Source organism: Danio rerio, chromosome 16 (assembly GCF_052040795.2).
Source record: "Danio rerio strain M-AB ecotype USA chromosome 16, GRCz13ab, whole genome shotgun sequence".
NCBI classification, from domain to species: domain Eukaryota; kingdom Metazoa; phylum Chordata; class Actinopteri; order Cypriniformes; family Danionidae; genus Danio; species Danio rerio.
Window position 1 is genome coordinate 5,366,653 of NC_141036.1, and position 16,946 is coordinate 5,383,598.

Genomic DNA, 16,946 nt, shown 5'->3' on the forward strand with positions numbered 1-16,946 from the left:
ATATGCAGTGACATGCAGTCAAATATTTCACCAAACAGTCCTTAGGGATGCGGGGACACGCAGTCAGATATTTCGCCGAACAGATCCGCCACTTTTGGCGCTTATAAACAATCATAAAGCTCTCGTGCTGCAGGAATGAGGAGGTCTGCTGAAGCCGCGCAGCTGTCGTGCAGTGAGGGGTTTGCGTATTTAATAAACTACGGCAGTTTGCGTTCACTGAACAGTAAGATTGATTAATAAATCATATAAAAAGTCACGTCTCGCTTTCAGTTTTGGGCTTTGGCACATTTTGCACTCACATTACAAGCGTACAGCACCAAAGCCCAAGTGAGCCGCGCTCAGGCCCACCTCTTCCAACCACCCCAGGGCCTGCCAAGTGAACTGTGCCAGAGCCCGAATCAGCGCACTCACACTTCTCAAACGATCCGGGTAACGGGCCTGTGCACAGTTCGGATAGCATAGTGTGAGTACACCCTAATACTCAAATGGACCATCAAAATAAAGTGTTCCCCAAAATTTGCATTTAGAGCAGTGTTTCCCAACCCTGTTCCTAAAGGCACACCAACAGTACACATGTAACCTCTCCCTAATCAAACACACCTGAAATCAACTCATCAGAACATTAGAAGAGACTCCAAAACCTGAAGTTAATGGGTCAGATAAGGGTGACATCCAGAATATGTACTGTTGGTGTTCCTCCAAAAACAGGGTTGGGAAACACTGACGTAGAGGATATAAATCTGATTTAAAGATCCAACGCTTGCAGTTTGTCACTTCTGCATAAATAAACCAATGTTTTCTGTTGACGTCACCTCATCAAATCTTTTGACCAATCAAAAGCTTTCTAGTGTCTGATATGCCCCTTTTATGTCACTAGCAGTCTTACTGGCAGAGCTGTGATAAAACGCTATTGGCTGTTGGCTGTTGAGGAGCGACTCTATGCCCCGCCCTCTCTGGAATTGAGATTACGCCAAACATCGAATTTAAAAAAATGCACATTTCAAAGCACTTTGTGGGAGTGCCATTCATTCATTTTCCCTTGGCTTAGTCCCTAATTATTTGGGGTTGCGACACCGAAATGAACCGTCAACTGTTTTATGCAGCGGATACTCTTTCAGCTGCAACCCACTACTGGGAAACACCCATACACTGTCACATTCACACACCCTTATACATTACGGCTAATTTAGTTCATATAATTCACCTATAGTGCATGTCTTTGGAAACCCACACCAACATGGAGAGAACATGCAAACTCCACACAGAAAAGCCAACTGGCCCAGCCGAGAATCAAACCAGCGACCTTCTTGCTGTGAGGCAACTGTGTTAAACACTGAGCTAATATACCACCTAACAAGTGTCGTCTAAAAGCCAAATTATACTTCTCAAAGTGCCCCATCACATACCCCTGATGCACACCTCTCCAAAAATGTAACTGCACATTGCAATGACACAAAGTGCAAGATCTGTGATTGGTCAGTCATCACGCGCAATCTACTACTTGTGCTGCACAATAATGAGACAATATGCAAAACAGTGGTTGAGAATGGTGAGAAGTTAACATTGCTTTCTGGAACACACACTGGATCTCTCTATACTTGTTGTGGATTGAGAATGACTTACGCTGGCAGCTCTAGCGATACTGTTTGGAGACTGAAGAGCCACCAGTTCATTGAGGATCCTCTTAAAATCACTGGAGGACGTTTCTGCTGTGAATAAAGGACACAAAAATAATTAAGCAAGCAATAATCAATTCCTTTGAGAATTTTTAAACAAACTTCAGTTTGTTCCACTGAAAAAAAAAAGTGATTAATGGCACTCATGTTTATGACAGATTTATGACAAGTGATGTTTTCTCGGCAATGTCAAATATCTCAAACAATGTCATTCTTGCGTTTAAAACAACATAACTAAGCGAATGACACTTATGCAGAGTTCAGACTGCATGATTTCAGCCCCGATTTTGACTCGCCCACAGTTTTTGAGAAATTGCAGACAAATGCTTGAAATCACATCAAATTCCCTTCAAAAACCAGGTGAGCAAAAAATTAAAGGCTTCTTTCTCGTTATATAGTTAATAACAAAAGATATACTCAATTTTTTGGCTGTGAGACGTAGCTTGGACAAAGTTGTCTGCGATTCTTCCTATTGTAAAGTCATGAAGTGTGAAACCCCCTGTCGCTGATTCATCTTACAGTGTAAACAATGCAGCAAGAAAACGCTAGCGCAGACAGTCATGCAGTGTGAAAACATCTGTGACACGACTACTTTGAAAATCATGCAGTCTGAACACGGCATTAGCGACAGTTGTCATAAGCATGGAGAAAATCTCATTCATATTCATGATGTGTGATAAAACTCCTTCAAGTTAAAGTACTACCTTAATAACTTTAACTTAGAAGACCAGCCAAGGAAAACTTTTACAACAGAAACTAACCTACTGTAGTTAATTAGTGATTAAATCTGCATTATTAGACACCAGTAAATAATAATTGTACACATTTTTGATTTATGATGATTTCACACACAATTTATGATCGCTTTTAGTAAATACAGGATTTCTGCAGGTATCACCAAGTCAAATTTAAGACCTTTTTAAGAGCATTATGAATGAAATATCAGACATATACAGGGCTAAACTATAAAGATTGTTTCTAAAGCTTTAGCAGAATTTTTTTACTTGCCCCCACTAAACAAATGTAATTAGCCATTGCTTAACACATTTTAATAATGTGTCAAAACAAGCAGACCCCAATTTTTTTTACACATCTTATTGTTTTTTTAAAGATTTATTTTAGGCCTTTATGGATTTTTCTATAACATCAACAACATTGGCGGTGCTAGTTTTTGGACCGCTGTCGTCAATTATTTTATCAGATAAGCTCCAGATTTGGCTTCAGTGCTGACTAATCTAATGTATATGCACAAATATAATATTGTAGAGCTTCCTATTAAAAATATGAATTTAAAAGACGGATTAGTGAGGGGTGTACTTATATACGCTGAGCACTGTACGTGCATTTTCTTTGCCTTCAATAATAAAAAAAAATATTAGATTAAATACATTAAATAGAAAATTTTCTTAATTTAACAAATATGATATTGATTGTAGTAACTGAATGGATTAAGGATGTTTTTTTTATTTCATTTTAATTTCATGTTTCAGCTAATAATAAAAAATCAAATAAAAAAACTATTATGATTTAAATGTATGCACAACAGGTCAGTGCCCCAGCCAAATATTTTCTATAAAAAATTTTTTAACAAATGTTACTGCAAGAAAGATGATTAAACTATATTGATACATAGATTTATAATAGATTTATAGTACTGTTAAAACATTTTTGAGATGGATTGTTGTCGACCCGATTGGGTAGCTATACATGGACATAGGGAAATAAGACCCGTTTAAAAGTATTTAAGACAATATTTCAGTTAATTTAAGGGTGCTTTCACACCTACACTTTTGTTTCGGAACGCATCTTGTTTGCCCAGTTAGCTCGGTTCGTTTGGCATATGTGAACAGGGCATATGGTGCTCTGTTCCGCGCCAAAGTAATCGCTCCGAGATCGCTTAAATGAGGTGGTCTCGGCTCGATTGAAACAAACCTCTCACCCCTCCCCACCGCATCTCTCCTCAGACACGTCATGCACTCGCTCCCTGTCAATCACCACCAAACCACCACCTCTCCTGACAGCTTAGCGGGACACTGCAAAATAAACCCTGACACTCTGACCAATGTGAGGACAGTTTACTCGCACGTGACTTGTTTTAGCTCTTTTGGTCCGATTAGAAACTTTGCAGTGTGAAAGCGAACCGCTCCAAGCGCGGTTATATGACAGTGTTTTATGAATATGTAATAGGCATACGGCTATATGAAGAGAGAATTATGAGTAGGGCGGGAAGTTTTGTGAGTCTCCGGATGCCCGCAAACGAGTGATGATCTGCCGGTAATCTCGCGTCTCCCTCCCGGTCCTCAAATAGGCATCGTCGCGCACCCTTCTTACCCCTCCCCACCGCATCTCTCCTCAGACACGTCGCGCGCACCCTGTCAATCACCACCAAACCACCACCTCTCCTGACAGCTGAGCGGGACTCTGCAAAATAAACCCTGACACTCTGACCAATGTGAGGAGAGTTTACTCGCACGTGACTTGTTTAAGCTCTTTTGGTCCGATTAGAAACTTTGCAGTGTGAAAGCGAACCGCTCCAAGAGCAAAGAGCAACAATGTAACAATTGTAATCTCTGTTTCGGAACAACTGAATCGATTCACAGGTGTGAAAGCACCCTAAGATGTTCTGAGGGCCCGCTGTAATGTTGATCTGAAATACCTGGCTCAGGTGCAGGTTGTGGCTGTAGCTGCAGGTATGGATGATCGAGCAGCTCTGCAATGGAAATCCTTTCTCGAGGGTTGCGAACTAAACATTTCTGAAACCCACAACACACAGACTTTGAGCACATCACTGTGAAACTGCTGAGGACATTAAATGCTGAACCACTGCTCACACCTTCAGCACATCCAGCAGGTCTTTTTCGGGAATGTCAGGGAAGTCGATCTCGTGGGACGGGTCGATAATGGCGTGGATTTTGCTGATCTGATTGGTGATGTTCTGGAATGGAGTCTTGCCGTATGTCATGCAATACAGGATGCAGCCCAGAGACCACACGTCCCCTTTAGCACTGATCTGAAAACAGCAGAGAGACTTTGTGATCTGCTGTGATATGAGGGCTGCACAACGTTATGGTGATAACAGCACGTGCAATATGCGTATCGCAGACATGTGCGATAAATTACAATCATTTCATGCATCGGTTGTTGATAAAAATGTGACCAATCATATGAGCCCTTGCTATTTTGACCCCCACCACCCCAGAAGTTGCTGTTCTGCTATTAGCTGGAGCAGCCCAAAGGTGAGCATTATTCTTGTATGGGATTGTAGTATTTTTACAGTCATTAACTCTGAACAACCTATTTATTTGGTTAATGATCAGATAACGAGCATCAGTTTCAATTCAAGATGATGACAAAAATGAACCCCACTTTTATTCTAGCCTAACTTTTATTTCTGCACTCACCTTTGACCCCGGCTTTCCATTGGAGGACGTGTCTTTAATGGCCTCCGGTGGCATGTAGTTCAGAGTTCCGACCTGGCGAAAGAGAAGAGTGAGTAACTAAATGCACAATGATCAAGTGGAAGACTAATCCCTAGATCAGTGTTTCTCGATCGGTTTGGCTTTGACACTCACTTTTTCCCTTATCATTAACCCCTTAAACTCTGCAGACTCGGTACCGGGTCTGTGACGTCAGCAACTTTCGCTTTCAGATTTAAAGGGCTAGCATTGCACCAGACCCCCGTAAGTGGTGTCGTTTGAAAGTGTAGAATCTATATTTTATGCACATATGCATCACTTTGGTTTTTATTCTACAGTTTAAAAGTTATTTACACTTAAATACACAGTATTTTGGATACCCGAGCTGGGTATTTTACATTGGTTCATTTTCATATTTTTTTAAATGACACATGTACAAGTTATAGCTCAAATGAAAGCTCTTGCCGTTGCTCATACAATTCTAGCATTATTTTTACTGAATTATATTCATATGCCAAACAGTTGTCGAATGAATTGTGGTGTTTCCATGGTGCAGATATGTAAACAATACATTTATGATCAATAAGCAGCCCCAGATAGCACAGACAGCTGTCATCTCTCACCTTATGCTGTGCCCTTCAGGGCCATTCTCCTCTGTTTTTGAGGTGATGTGCATAAGTAATCCTTTTATATGTCTGACGTGGTCCAAACACAGTGAATTATGTTTGATCAAACAAAAGGATAGTGAAATATGTAAACAAGGATCGGTCTCTGTGGCTTGTACAGCACCTCTCATCAGTTGGAATGCAATAGCTTTTGCATAGATTATGGTGGAGACATTTTTCTTTTTTCTTATGATTACAGACATGTGCAGGAACCACCAACATTAATTACAGCACGCTAGACCACACAGAACCTAAAAGATACACAAATTTGAGTTTATAAAAAGAAAAATACAAAAAGCGCCTTTTTTAGGTGTTTATTATAACACAGACGACATATACAGTTATTTTAAACACTTTCAATAGTGTTTTATGAAAATTCAAAGGGTTTTCATTAAAATTATACTAAATTTTTGCATTTACACCTCTGGATTTGGGAAGCTTTTAAAACACAGGGGGCGCTCAACCTTTGGTCTGTGTGAATCCTAATGCCCCAGGAAAAGTGATGGGGGTACTATACTGTCAGTGGGCGCCGTCTTTTCGATGAGACGCCAAACCGAGGTCCTGACTTCTCTGTGGTCATTAAAAATCCCATGACACTTCTCATAAAGAGTAGAGGTCTAACCCTAGTGTCCTGGCTAAATTGCCTCCATCAGCCCTTACCCATCATGACCTCCCAATCATCCCCATCCACCAAATTGGCTCTATCACTCTCTCAGCTCCACCAATAGCTGATGTGTGGTGAGTGGCACTGGAACCGTTGTCCTGTGGCTGCAGTCGCATCATCCAAGTGGATGCGGCACACTGGTGGTGGTGTGGAGAGACCCCCCTCAAGATTGTGAAGAGCTTTGGATGTATGGCCATAGACAGTAAATGCGCTATATAAATACACATTACTTTGCAACCCACTCGATTTGCTTCTGTGATCCACTTGTGTCTTGACCCACCAGTTGAAAAACACTGCTCTATATCTCAGTTCTTGCATACCTGCGAGTCCTTCATGATGCTAGTCACATCAGGCTGAATCTGGTTGGCGATTCCAAAGTCTATTAGCTTCAGCGACCCATCCACTATCAAAAAATTGGCTGGCTTTAAGTCACTGTGGACGATGCCTTTAAACAAAAGATACAAAAAGAAAATGTTTCATTAAAACAGGAAATGCTTGAGCACAAAAAAAACTATTTATGATTTTTCAAAAACTATTTTAGCCAATATGGAGTGACAGTTTGGCCTAATTTAAAACTGATGCAAAAGTAGTTTACACTAAGTGACCATTTTAAAAGTGAAGATCTTTATTATTCCTTAGAGTAAATGTTCATTTTTCTGTAATTATTTAGTCGATATTCCAGATATTTTTGTATAGAACAATTATTGTTACAAACCATAAACAAACCGTTTAAAGTAAAAGGTTGCACTAATATTATGACTATTATTCAAATCAAATAGGAAGACAATAACTGGCTTTCCATAGTAACATCAAGTGAATCTTTTTAAATTTCGCAAAATATTCAGAGTTTATATAGATTTACATTAGCCTTTTTGTTTTTAAGAAACACACTACATACACTACCTGACAAAAGTCTTGTCGCCTATCCAAGTTTAAGGAACAACAAATAATAACTTGACTTCTAGATTACACTTATTTTACCAAAATAAAATATGATCATGCCTTGATTTTTAATGATTTATTTAGGACAGTAAGGTCTGACTTTGCTTAGACAAATGTCTTGCCACTTAACAGAAATAATGTCCAGTATAGAATATAAAGTCCTGCTGCAGTGGAGACAGAATGAATATTGTGTCTGACTCCATCATGAGCTTGGAGGACTGCATCCATACATCTCTGCAATGACTCAAATCACTGATTAATAAAGTCATCTGGAATGGCAAAGAAAGCGTTCTTGCAGGACTCCCAGAGTTCATCAAGACTCTTTTGGATTCATCTTCAGTGCCTCCTTCTTCATCTTACCCCAGACATGCTCAATAATGTTCATGTTTGGTGACTGGGCTGGCCAATCCTGGAGCACCTTGACTTTCTTTGCTTTGAGCTTTGATGTGTTGCCATCCACTCTGCAGATCTCTCACACACCCCCATACTGAATGTAACCCCAAACCATGATTTTTCCTTTACCAAACTTGACAGATTTCTTTGAGAATCTTTAGTTCATGCTGGTTCCAGTAGGTCTTCTGCAGTATTTGTGATGATTGGGATGCAGTTCAACAGGTGATTCATCAGAAAAATCCACCTTCTGCCACATTCCCAAATGATCAACTAGAAGTCAAGTTATTATTTGTTGCTCTTACAACTGGGATCAAGAACAAGATTTTTTTCAGGCAGTGCAGAAAAGTAATAAAAAACATGCTACTTTGTACTGTATAAGACTTGATTATGATTAACACCTACATGTTAATCATCTCTTTATTTGCTTGATGAGATCATTTGTATGTCGCTTTAAATAAAATAAATTTTAAATATTGTATTTATAGCATAAGACTTATGATTGCATTATAATTAGACTTAAAGGGACAGCTCATCTAAAATGAAAATTTCCTGATCATTTACCCAAATAGCTCTAAACTGTTATAATTTTATTTACTTTTATCGAACACAAAACAATACACTCTGAAGAACTCCAGAAAAAGCAGCCACTGACATCCATAATAAGAACAAACAAAACACTGGAATTTAATCAACAGCTGTTTTTTAGTGTTTACATTTTTGGATGACCCATCACTTTAATGTCATCATTAATGTGATATCCAAATTCTTGTCTTGTTTATCATGACTAAATCCCTGCGTAATGGTATTCACTGTCAGTGGCAAAACGTCCAAAAGCATTGCCTGTGAACGATCATGATCTGCATTTGCAATATTGCTTATATCAGCTGAATATGTGTGCTGTTCACCGTGTTTGTGGATGGTGTGCACAGCCTCCAGCATGTTCCTCCAGTAAGCCTTCCTGTCCAGCGGTTTGACGGTCTTGCGGTTGCGCAGCCAGGTGTTCAGATCCAGGTGTCCGCACTCCATCAGCATGTAGATGTAGCTGCTGGTGATCTCACTGAACAGCAAACACATCATCAGACACGTGGTCCCGTATAAATGTGAACGGCCTGTCCATCAAGTCAACGCACTCACTAGTCATAGAGCTTGATGATTTGGTCGCTGTACTGCTGAAGATGATTCAAGTGCTCGATCTCATTCTTGTAGCTTTCCACCGCCTGAGCATCGGCCTCCTCCAGATTCACATATTTGACAGCGTACACGTGCTTCTTATGGTCAAAGACCTGATATACCTGAAAACAAAAACAAACCCCGCTATTCACGTTAATCTGGAATATAAAAGAAAGCTCTTTTCTGAGATTGTTTTTGGACTTGTGGGGGAAATTAAGCAGGAATAATAAATGATGACAATTTTTTTTTTATTTAAGGCCATGTCAGCAACAAAGGTTATTTTCATTATTAAATATACAGTCAAAACAACAAACAAACGAACACATAAATTAACCAAGATTTTACCGTTAATACATGATAAAAATTCTAAAAATAAAAATACATTCAGGGCTTTACATTAACTTTTTTTGATCACCAGCCACAGTGGCTAGTAGTTTTCCAACGTTACTAGCCACTCTGCATTTTCACAAGCCACAATTTTGTTGTTGGTAAAATATTTATATATGCATAAATATGACTTTGACATGCTAAAATTACTTGATTTAGATTTTGTGTTATGTCCACATGCCTCCTCATTCATTTCACGTTTTGTGTGTCGTGTATGAGCAAATGGGTCACAGTTTCATAGTGTTATGCATGACTTTTCAGAACTCAAAATTAAGGATTTACCTAATTTATCTCTGACCACACCAAACAAAAATGATTTCTTAGCCACAAATTTTAAATGTGTCAAACAAGCTAAATAAAGCTGTATACTATACTTTTTATTTAACAAAACATTTATTTTAAAAAAAACAAAGAAAAACAATTGACTTTTAAAAATAATTTGGTAACACTTTAAAATAAGGTTCATTAGTTAATGCATTTACTAACATGAACTAATCATGAACAACACCTGTACAGCATTTATTAATCATAATTGAACATTTACTAATGCATTATTAACAATCAAGTCCGTGCTTGTTAACATTAGTTAATGCACCATGAGTTAACATGAACTAACAATGAACAACTGTATTTTCATTAACTAACGTTAACTAACATGAACAAATACAGTAGTAAATGTATTGTTCATTGTTTGTTCATGTTAGTAAATGCATTAATTAACAGTAACTAATGAACCTTATTGTAAAGTGTGACCAATAATTTTTGTCATGTATTAAAATACGCACAGTACTCTGTCCTCGCTAAAGGTCTCTCAGATCACCAGTTAACTACACATAAACGGAAAGTTAATCTCATATGAAAGCAAATGTTGCTGTAAAAAATTATAATTAAACCATATAAACAAAAATAATGGAAGGATGATCACACGGTTAAGGCCAATTAATAATCTGTTCAAAGCGAAAGCAACCGGTGCTGCTTACAAAAAGACATATATGGAGCTCTTGAAAGCAGCAAGACTGTGTGCATTAGCATTACTTTTTTGCCTGACTATTTGAAAGAAATCCGATTACAGTTGCGTTCCAGGCACGCATGCTTTAAGGAAGGAAAGAGGAGCGCGCACGTGCTTTAAACAGTCGCGCGCATCACATCAGCTGTTAGCGCAAGTGATCATCCTCTCATTCGGTTTTCATTTGCTTTCTTCTGCTCGCGCGAATGCAATTTTTTTGTTAGTCGTGCTGTTTCTCTATTCTAACATCACATTTGCATGCATATTGGGTCATTCTTATTGTCGAACCCTGCTTTTGAGAAAACCACAATTTAAAAATTATTTTCAACCAGCCAAAGTGGCTAGTGGGAGTGACTGTCTAACCCGCCATAGCTGAAATCTACCCGCATTTGGCGGGTGTTAATGTAAAGCCCTGTATACATATATTCTAGTGACACTTTGCTAAAAATGTCCTTAGAGTTCATTTAATAAAAAAAGCCTTTTGCAGTCATTAAAAGGAAGACAGTCCAATAATAAACATCAGTAATATATTTATTTATATATATATATATATATAAATAATAATAAGTTCTTTAGTGTTCAAAAGAAGAAACTCATTAAGGTTTATAACCATTTGAGGGTGAATAAATTGTGAGTACATTGAATTCACCCTTTAAGTGTCAGCAAAGTGTATAAAATGCAGAATATATGAAAAGAATGCCACTTTTTACACACCTTACTGGATCCTCCTCTGCCGATCATCTTGAAAATGAAGAACTGCTTGCCCTTAATTGTTATGGATTCATTTGAGAAGGCTGAAGAAGGAGTCTGTGGGTGAGACGTCACAGATTGTTGAAAATTATTTTTATGTTGAATCATCATAAAAATATCATTTTAATAAAGTCAATTCTATATGGCCAGCCAGGTGGATTTTTAAATCAGTACCAGAATATGAATACTATTGTTCTTTTTTTTTGTTTTATTGTTAATGTCCTTTAGATAAAATGTTTATTTTTGATATCTTATTTCTTCTTATTATTATTGATTAGATTTCTATCAGAAATAGAAATTCATTACGTCAAAATATTTTTTCATCTAGTAAATACTATATAATAATTTAATGATCATACTAATATAAGTAAATATAATTCTTAATCTCTTCAATCAGTAGTTAAATATTCCAATGATGAGTAATGCTAATCAAATATAGTTGCATACAGCAACTTCTCACTAGTTAAATTTCTCTTCTCAGTTCCTCACAAAATCAGCTGAATTATTACAAGTAAAAATGCTACATTTTATATTAATGTCACAAATTATTACCTTAAAAAAAGAAAGATACAATTTTTAACATCAAGAAAATCAGCTGATTAAAAGCTGCTTGCCTACTGAAAATTTAATTGTTCACATCAAAAGTTCATATTAATGAAATCTAATTAAAATCAAACCACAAAGGAGAGACATTAGAATTGTACTATCTAAGATTGGATTTCTCTGGGATTTTTTATTTTTTTTAGAAAACTTAAACAGTTTTACTAGCTTAAAAGTTACTAGATAGATAGACGGACAGACGGACAGACAGATAGACAGATAGACAGACAGATAGATAGATAGATAGATAGATAGATAGATAGATAGATAGATAGATAGATAGATAGATAGATAGATAGATAGATAGATAGATAGATAGATAGATAGATAGATAGATAGATAGATAGATAGATAGATAGATAGATAGATAGATAGACAGATACTGTGGATAGACAGACAGACAGAAAGGTAGGTGATAGATAGACAGACAGACAGATGGATAGATGGATGGATGGATGGATGGATGGATGGATGGATGGATGGATGGATGGATGGATGGATGGATGGATGGATAGCTAGATGAGTATATAGATAGAGATACAGTTGACAAAAGATGGATGGATGGATGGATGGATACAGTAGACAATGGATGGATGGATGGATGGATGGATAGACAATAGATAGATGGATGGATAAATGAATAGATGGATAGATAGATACAATAGATGGATAGATAGATAGATTGATAGATAGATAGATAGATAGATAGATAGATAGATAGATAGATAGATAGATAGATAGATAGATAGATAGATAGATAGATAGATAGAGAGATAGATAGATAGATAGATAGATAGATAGATAGATAGATAGATAGATAGATAGATAGATAGATAGATAGATAGATAGATAGATAGATGGATGGACGGACAGATGGACGGATGGACGGATAGATGAACTGATAGAGTAGATGGATGGATGGATGGATAAATAGATAGATAAATACAACAAAGGGACAGACAAATACAAGGATGGATAGATGGATACGATACAGACAGATGCTGTGGAACTGCAGTCCTTTTCTAATGATGTCAGTTTGACGAATTAGCCACAATATGCATATGAACGATAAGTGGAGGAGTGCACAAATTAAGCCCCGCCCCCTACTCAATATTCCAAGCAATCTCTCAATCATTATAAGTGTGTGTGCGGCTCTTCACCTGCGTGGGAGGCTGGATGTAGGACACACCGCTCTGAGGCGTGCAGGGCAGCGCAGTCGGACACATTTTCTGAGCCGTCGCTGGAACAGACACAATCACAGGCCGCTGCTTCACCACAGGAGTCACAAAACTACCCAAGAGGAGACAGAAAACATGGTTTACATATACAAGTGCAAGGTTTTACTCGTGTCAAATTCCCTGGCATTAACGTACTAAAAAAAGCTAAATTTCCAGGACCTGAACTAAAACAGATGTGACCACCACAATTAAAGTTACTGTTGAAGCCAGAATTATAAGACCTCCAGAATTATTAGGCTCTCTGTATAATTATTTCTCTCGTCAAACAGAAATTCAAGAAGATTTTTTCAGCACATTCATAAACATAATAGTTGAAATAACTGATTTATTTTGTCTTTGCCATGATGACAGTAAATAATATTTGACTAGATATTTTTCAAGACACTAGTATTCAGCTTAAAGAGACATTTAAAGGCTAAACTAGGTTAATCAGGCAAGTCGTTGTATAACAGTGGTTTGTTCTGTAGACCAGTGGTTCTCAAACGTTTTTCATCAAGTACTACCATAATGAGCAGTATTGAAATACAGTAGTGTATTAGGTCCAAAAGCAGCTAAAGCTCTGTACAGTTCAAAAACGAAGCATATTAGTTCCTAATATTAAGAATATTTAAATTAAAAGTTAAAAATGGTAGGTTACTATTCTTAAAAAGTAAAAAGAAGAAAAAACTCCCATGTTTATCAGCACCTGGAAATGTTGCCTTGACCTTATAAATATAGGCGTTGTCATCAAATTCATATATAAATAATTTTTGATAACTTACTTAAATATATGTAGCATGTACATATGACATATTTGATATATCCGCCTATCACTAGAAGGAAGCCCATGTACCACTAGTGGTACATGTACCACAGTTTGAGAACCACTGCTGTAGACAAACAAAAAAAATTTGCATAAGAGGGCTAATAATGTTGACCTTAAAATGTTTGTTTTTTTTAATTACTTAAAAACTGCTTTTATTCTAGCAGAAAAAAAAAACAAATAAGACTTTCTCCAGAAGAAAAATATTATAGGAAATACTGTAAAAAATTCCTTGCTCTCTTAAACATCATGGAAAATAACGTCATGGAAATTCAGCTTTTTAGTCAGTAAATGCAAGACATGAAATGAAACAGAATTGCCTTATTTCATTCAAGGGCCTTGTTAATCTTTTTGATTCGATTATAAAACTAATACAACACTGAATAATAAATGAATTACTTTTTATACCACTCTAAGATTTTAAATACCTGAACTAGTTGCATAAGCAAAAAAGGTGAAAATGTAACAGTACTTAGCATGCAAAGTAATTGAATATAAAGTCCTCCTGTGATTTTCTTTTTCAAATATTTCCCAAATTATGTTTAACAGACCGAGGAAATTTTCACAGTATTTCCTATAATATTTTTTCTTCTGGAGAAAATTGATTTGTTTTATTTCGGCAAGAAAGCATTTTTTTTTTTTATTTAAACCATTTTGAGATCAATTTTATAAGCCCTCTTAAACTACATTTTTTATAATACCTTGCCTAATTACCCCAGCTTATATAATTAACCTTTAAAATGTCACTTTAAGCTGAATACTAGTGAAAAATATGTAGTCAAACATTATATACTGTCATCATGGCAAAGATAAAAAAATTATTTATTATTTAGTTTGTTTATTAGTTATAAAAAAGGAGTTATTAAAACAATTATGCTTAGAAATATGTTGAAAAACTACTTTTATTAAACAGAAATTAGGGGGGGAAAACATACAGTGACCATTTATACCAACTAATACAGGCTAGACATAAAAATGTAAGAAAATAATTGTAAAACAATAAAAAAGTAATGGAAATATTACATTATGTTACATAAAAAGTAACATTTAAAAAAAATAACAAAACAATTCCTGATATTTCATAAGCTGGGGAAAAAAAAAATATATATATATATATATATATATATATAAATCCATGACATTGCAGAAATTTCATGACCTCACATCTAATCCACATATTTATCTGTGCTCTCATCACCTGTTAGGATTTGGCTGTCTGTAGTTGGGCGTCTGACAGCTGAGTGAGGGGTTTAATCGAAGAGGTGCAGGCGTTCGCACTGCATGATGGGAAGATGAAGAGGAAACGGGCTCTAAAGAAGCTTTCCGATCCTGAACACACACAGACACACACAGAGATTAGGCATACCCAGTTTCAGCTGTGTTCGCACAGTAATTTCGACTTTGCAGTACACAAGCAGTAAAGCAGACCTCTGGAGACGTGTGTTTGGTAATGAGAGCAGGAATCTTCCATTCTGATGAAGTCTCCTTGGAAAAAGGTTTCTGATGATCCTCGGAAGCCTTCGCTGGATTTTCTTCTCTCTTTATGTCATTTTGTGCTTCCACATTTTCAGCTGAAACAAAAACATTCAAGTGTATTTTACTCTGACCCAATAAAACACAGATTGAAACCTAAGACCAATTTGCTAGTACAGAATTTGCACACGCAACACAACATGATCGTCCCTAACACTGTTAATTGTACATATAGGGCCCTATCATACTCCCGGCACAATGTGGCACAAGGCGCGACGCAATTGTTTGCTAGTTTCAGCTTGGCGCAAGAGTCATTCCAGCGTTTTGCAGCATGCTGTTTAAATAGCAAATGCATTTGCGCTCATATGTGCACCCATAGGCATTCTAGTCTAAAAAAGGAGGCGTGTTAAGGCGCATTGCTATTTTGAGGAACTAAAATAGACTGTTCAATAGACCAGAACAAAGCAGGTCTAAAATCCAGCGCAGAGCACGTTATTTGTGCGCCTCGCATACACACTGCTTAATACACACTGCATGAAAAGTAATACACAAATATCTTTACAAATGAAAAATAATTAAAGGATTAAAATAATACAAAAATTATTATTTTCTAGCCTACATAAATATAAAAACCACCGCCTCCATGGCTTCTTCATCTTGGGGGGCTTTTTCAGTTTATTCATAACAATTTGCTTTTGTATAATGTTATTATTATTAGCAGTATTATTTATTATATGCATATTTATATTTGTATTATTAAAAACAAGCTTAGATTAGCCCACCTGTCAGGTTTTAGACCATATGGGGCACAGCTTGGGTGTTATGATATAACTTTAAGTTTTTTGAACACACTTCGTTATTATTGTTCATTTATACGTTTGCTGGAAATTAGAACTGAATTTAAAAATATTTCGAAAGTTGTATAAAAATAAATGAATGAAAAGAAGAGAGAACCCAGTCCAGGAGACTCGAAACAAGCAGAATTCCTTTATTGAGACGTGTTGGTTAATCTGCAGTCATACAGCGTCTTCAAGATGTCTATGTGTCTGCAAGAGCCTACTAGAGGTCCGCAGTCTGCAAGTTCTTTCACAAGTCTCTCACAAGTCTCACACAAGTCTGAATTAGTCTGAATTAAGACAAAGATTTCATGGCTATATTGTGTTCTTAGGAGGGGGGGATATAGCTAAACAAAGTATGCAAATTAAGAGTTGTGGTCGGCAGGGTAAACTGCTTTTTCAGGCCTAATCTCATCTTGTTCTGGAGACAGAAACCGCCTGACCATTTGATCGAAAAGAGAAAACAATAGACACCCCATGCTGTGAAACTGACAATTTGCATTACATTGGCTTAGCCTGTAATCAGAAAGACAAAAGGTTAATGTCCTTCCTAGCTGGGATGTTAATGAAATTATATAATTAAAAACCAGAGAATATAACTTTTCAGTTATACGTAGATTATTGTTCATTTGGAATTAGTTGATAGAAATTTATATTTCCACAGAAACAAATCTTTGCACTAAACAAACAAAATTAATTATGTAGGCTAATGGATGTCTGTGCGTACAAGGTTTCCCTATCCACGAGAGTGAAAGTGAAAGTAAATAACGAGGAGGCACATCTCCCACTCTCGCACTGTAGATGCTGTTTAACTCGCCAGTGAAGGGTTCAATTTTTCCACTTACAAAGTCTGCCATGTAAATAGCAAATGTGCTATGGCGCGACACAACTGACTCTTAAAAAGAATGGCAGATGAGACTCTGATGAG

At 36.8% G+C, this 16,946-nt stretch overlaps 1 protein-coding gene across 6 annotated transcripts in view; it reads right to left on the reverse strand.

Annotated features, from left to right (window-relative positions):
- Positions 1-16,946, reverse strand: part of ttk (ttk protein kinase) — a 35,090-nt gene that overhangs the window by 804 nt on the left and 17,340 nt on the right. For 3 of the 6 annotated variants that reach the window (XM_087285176.1, XM_087285179.1, NM_175042.2), the window contains 11 exon segments: positions 15,138-15,280; positions 14,908-15,038; positions 12,830-12,959; positions 11,034-11,126; positions 8,891-9,048; positions 8,662-8,813; positions 6,742-6,866; positions 5,078-5,149; positions 4,510-4,686; positions 4,333-4,429; positions 1,624-1,709 (listed from right to left, as the gene is read on the reverse strand). In XM_087285176.1, coding sequence (XP_087141302.1) covers positions 1,624-1,709; positions 4,333-4,429; positions 4,510-4,686; positions 5,078-5,149; positions 6,742-6,866; positions 8,662-8,813; positions 8,891-9,048; positions 11,034-11,126; positions 12,830-12,959; positions 14,908-15,038; positions 15,138-15,280 — 1,364 coding nt within the window. 6 annotated transcript variants of the gene reach the window in all.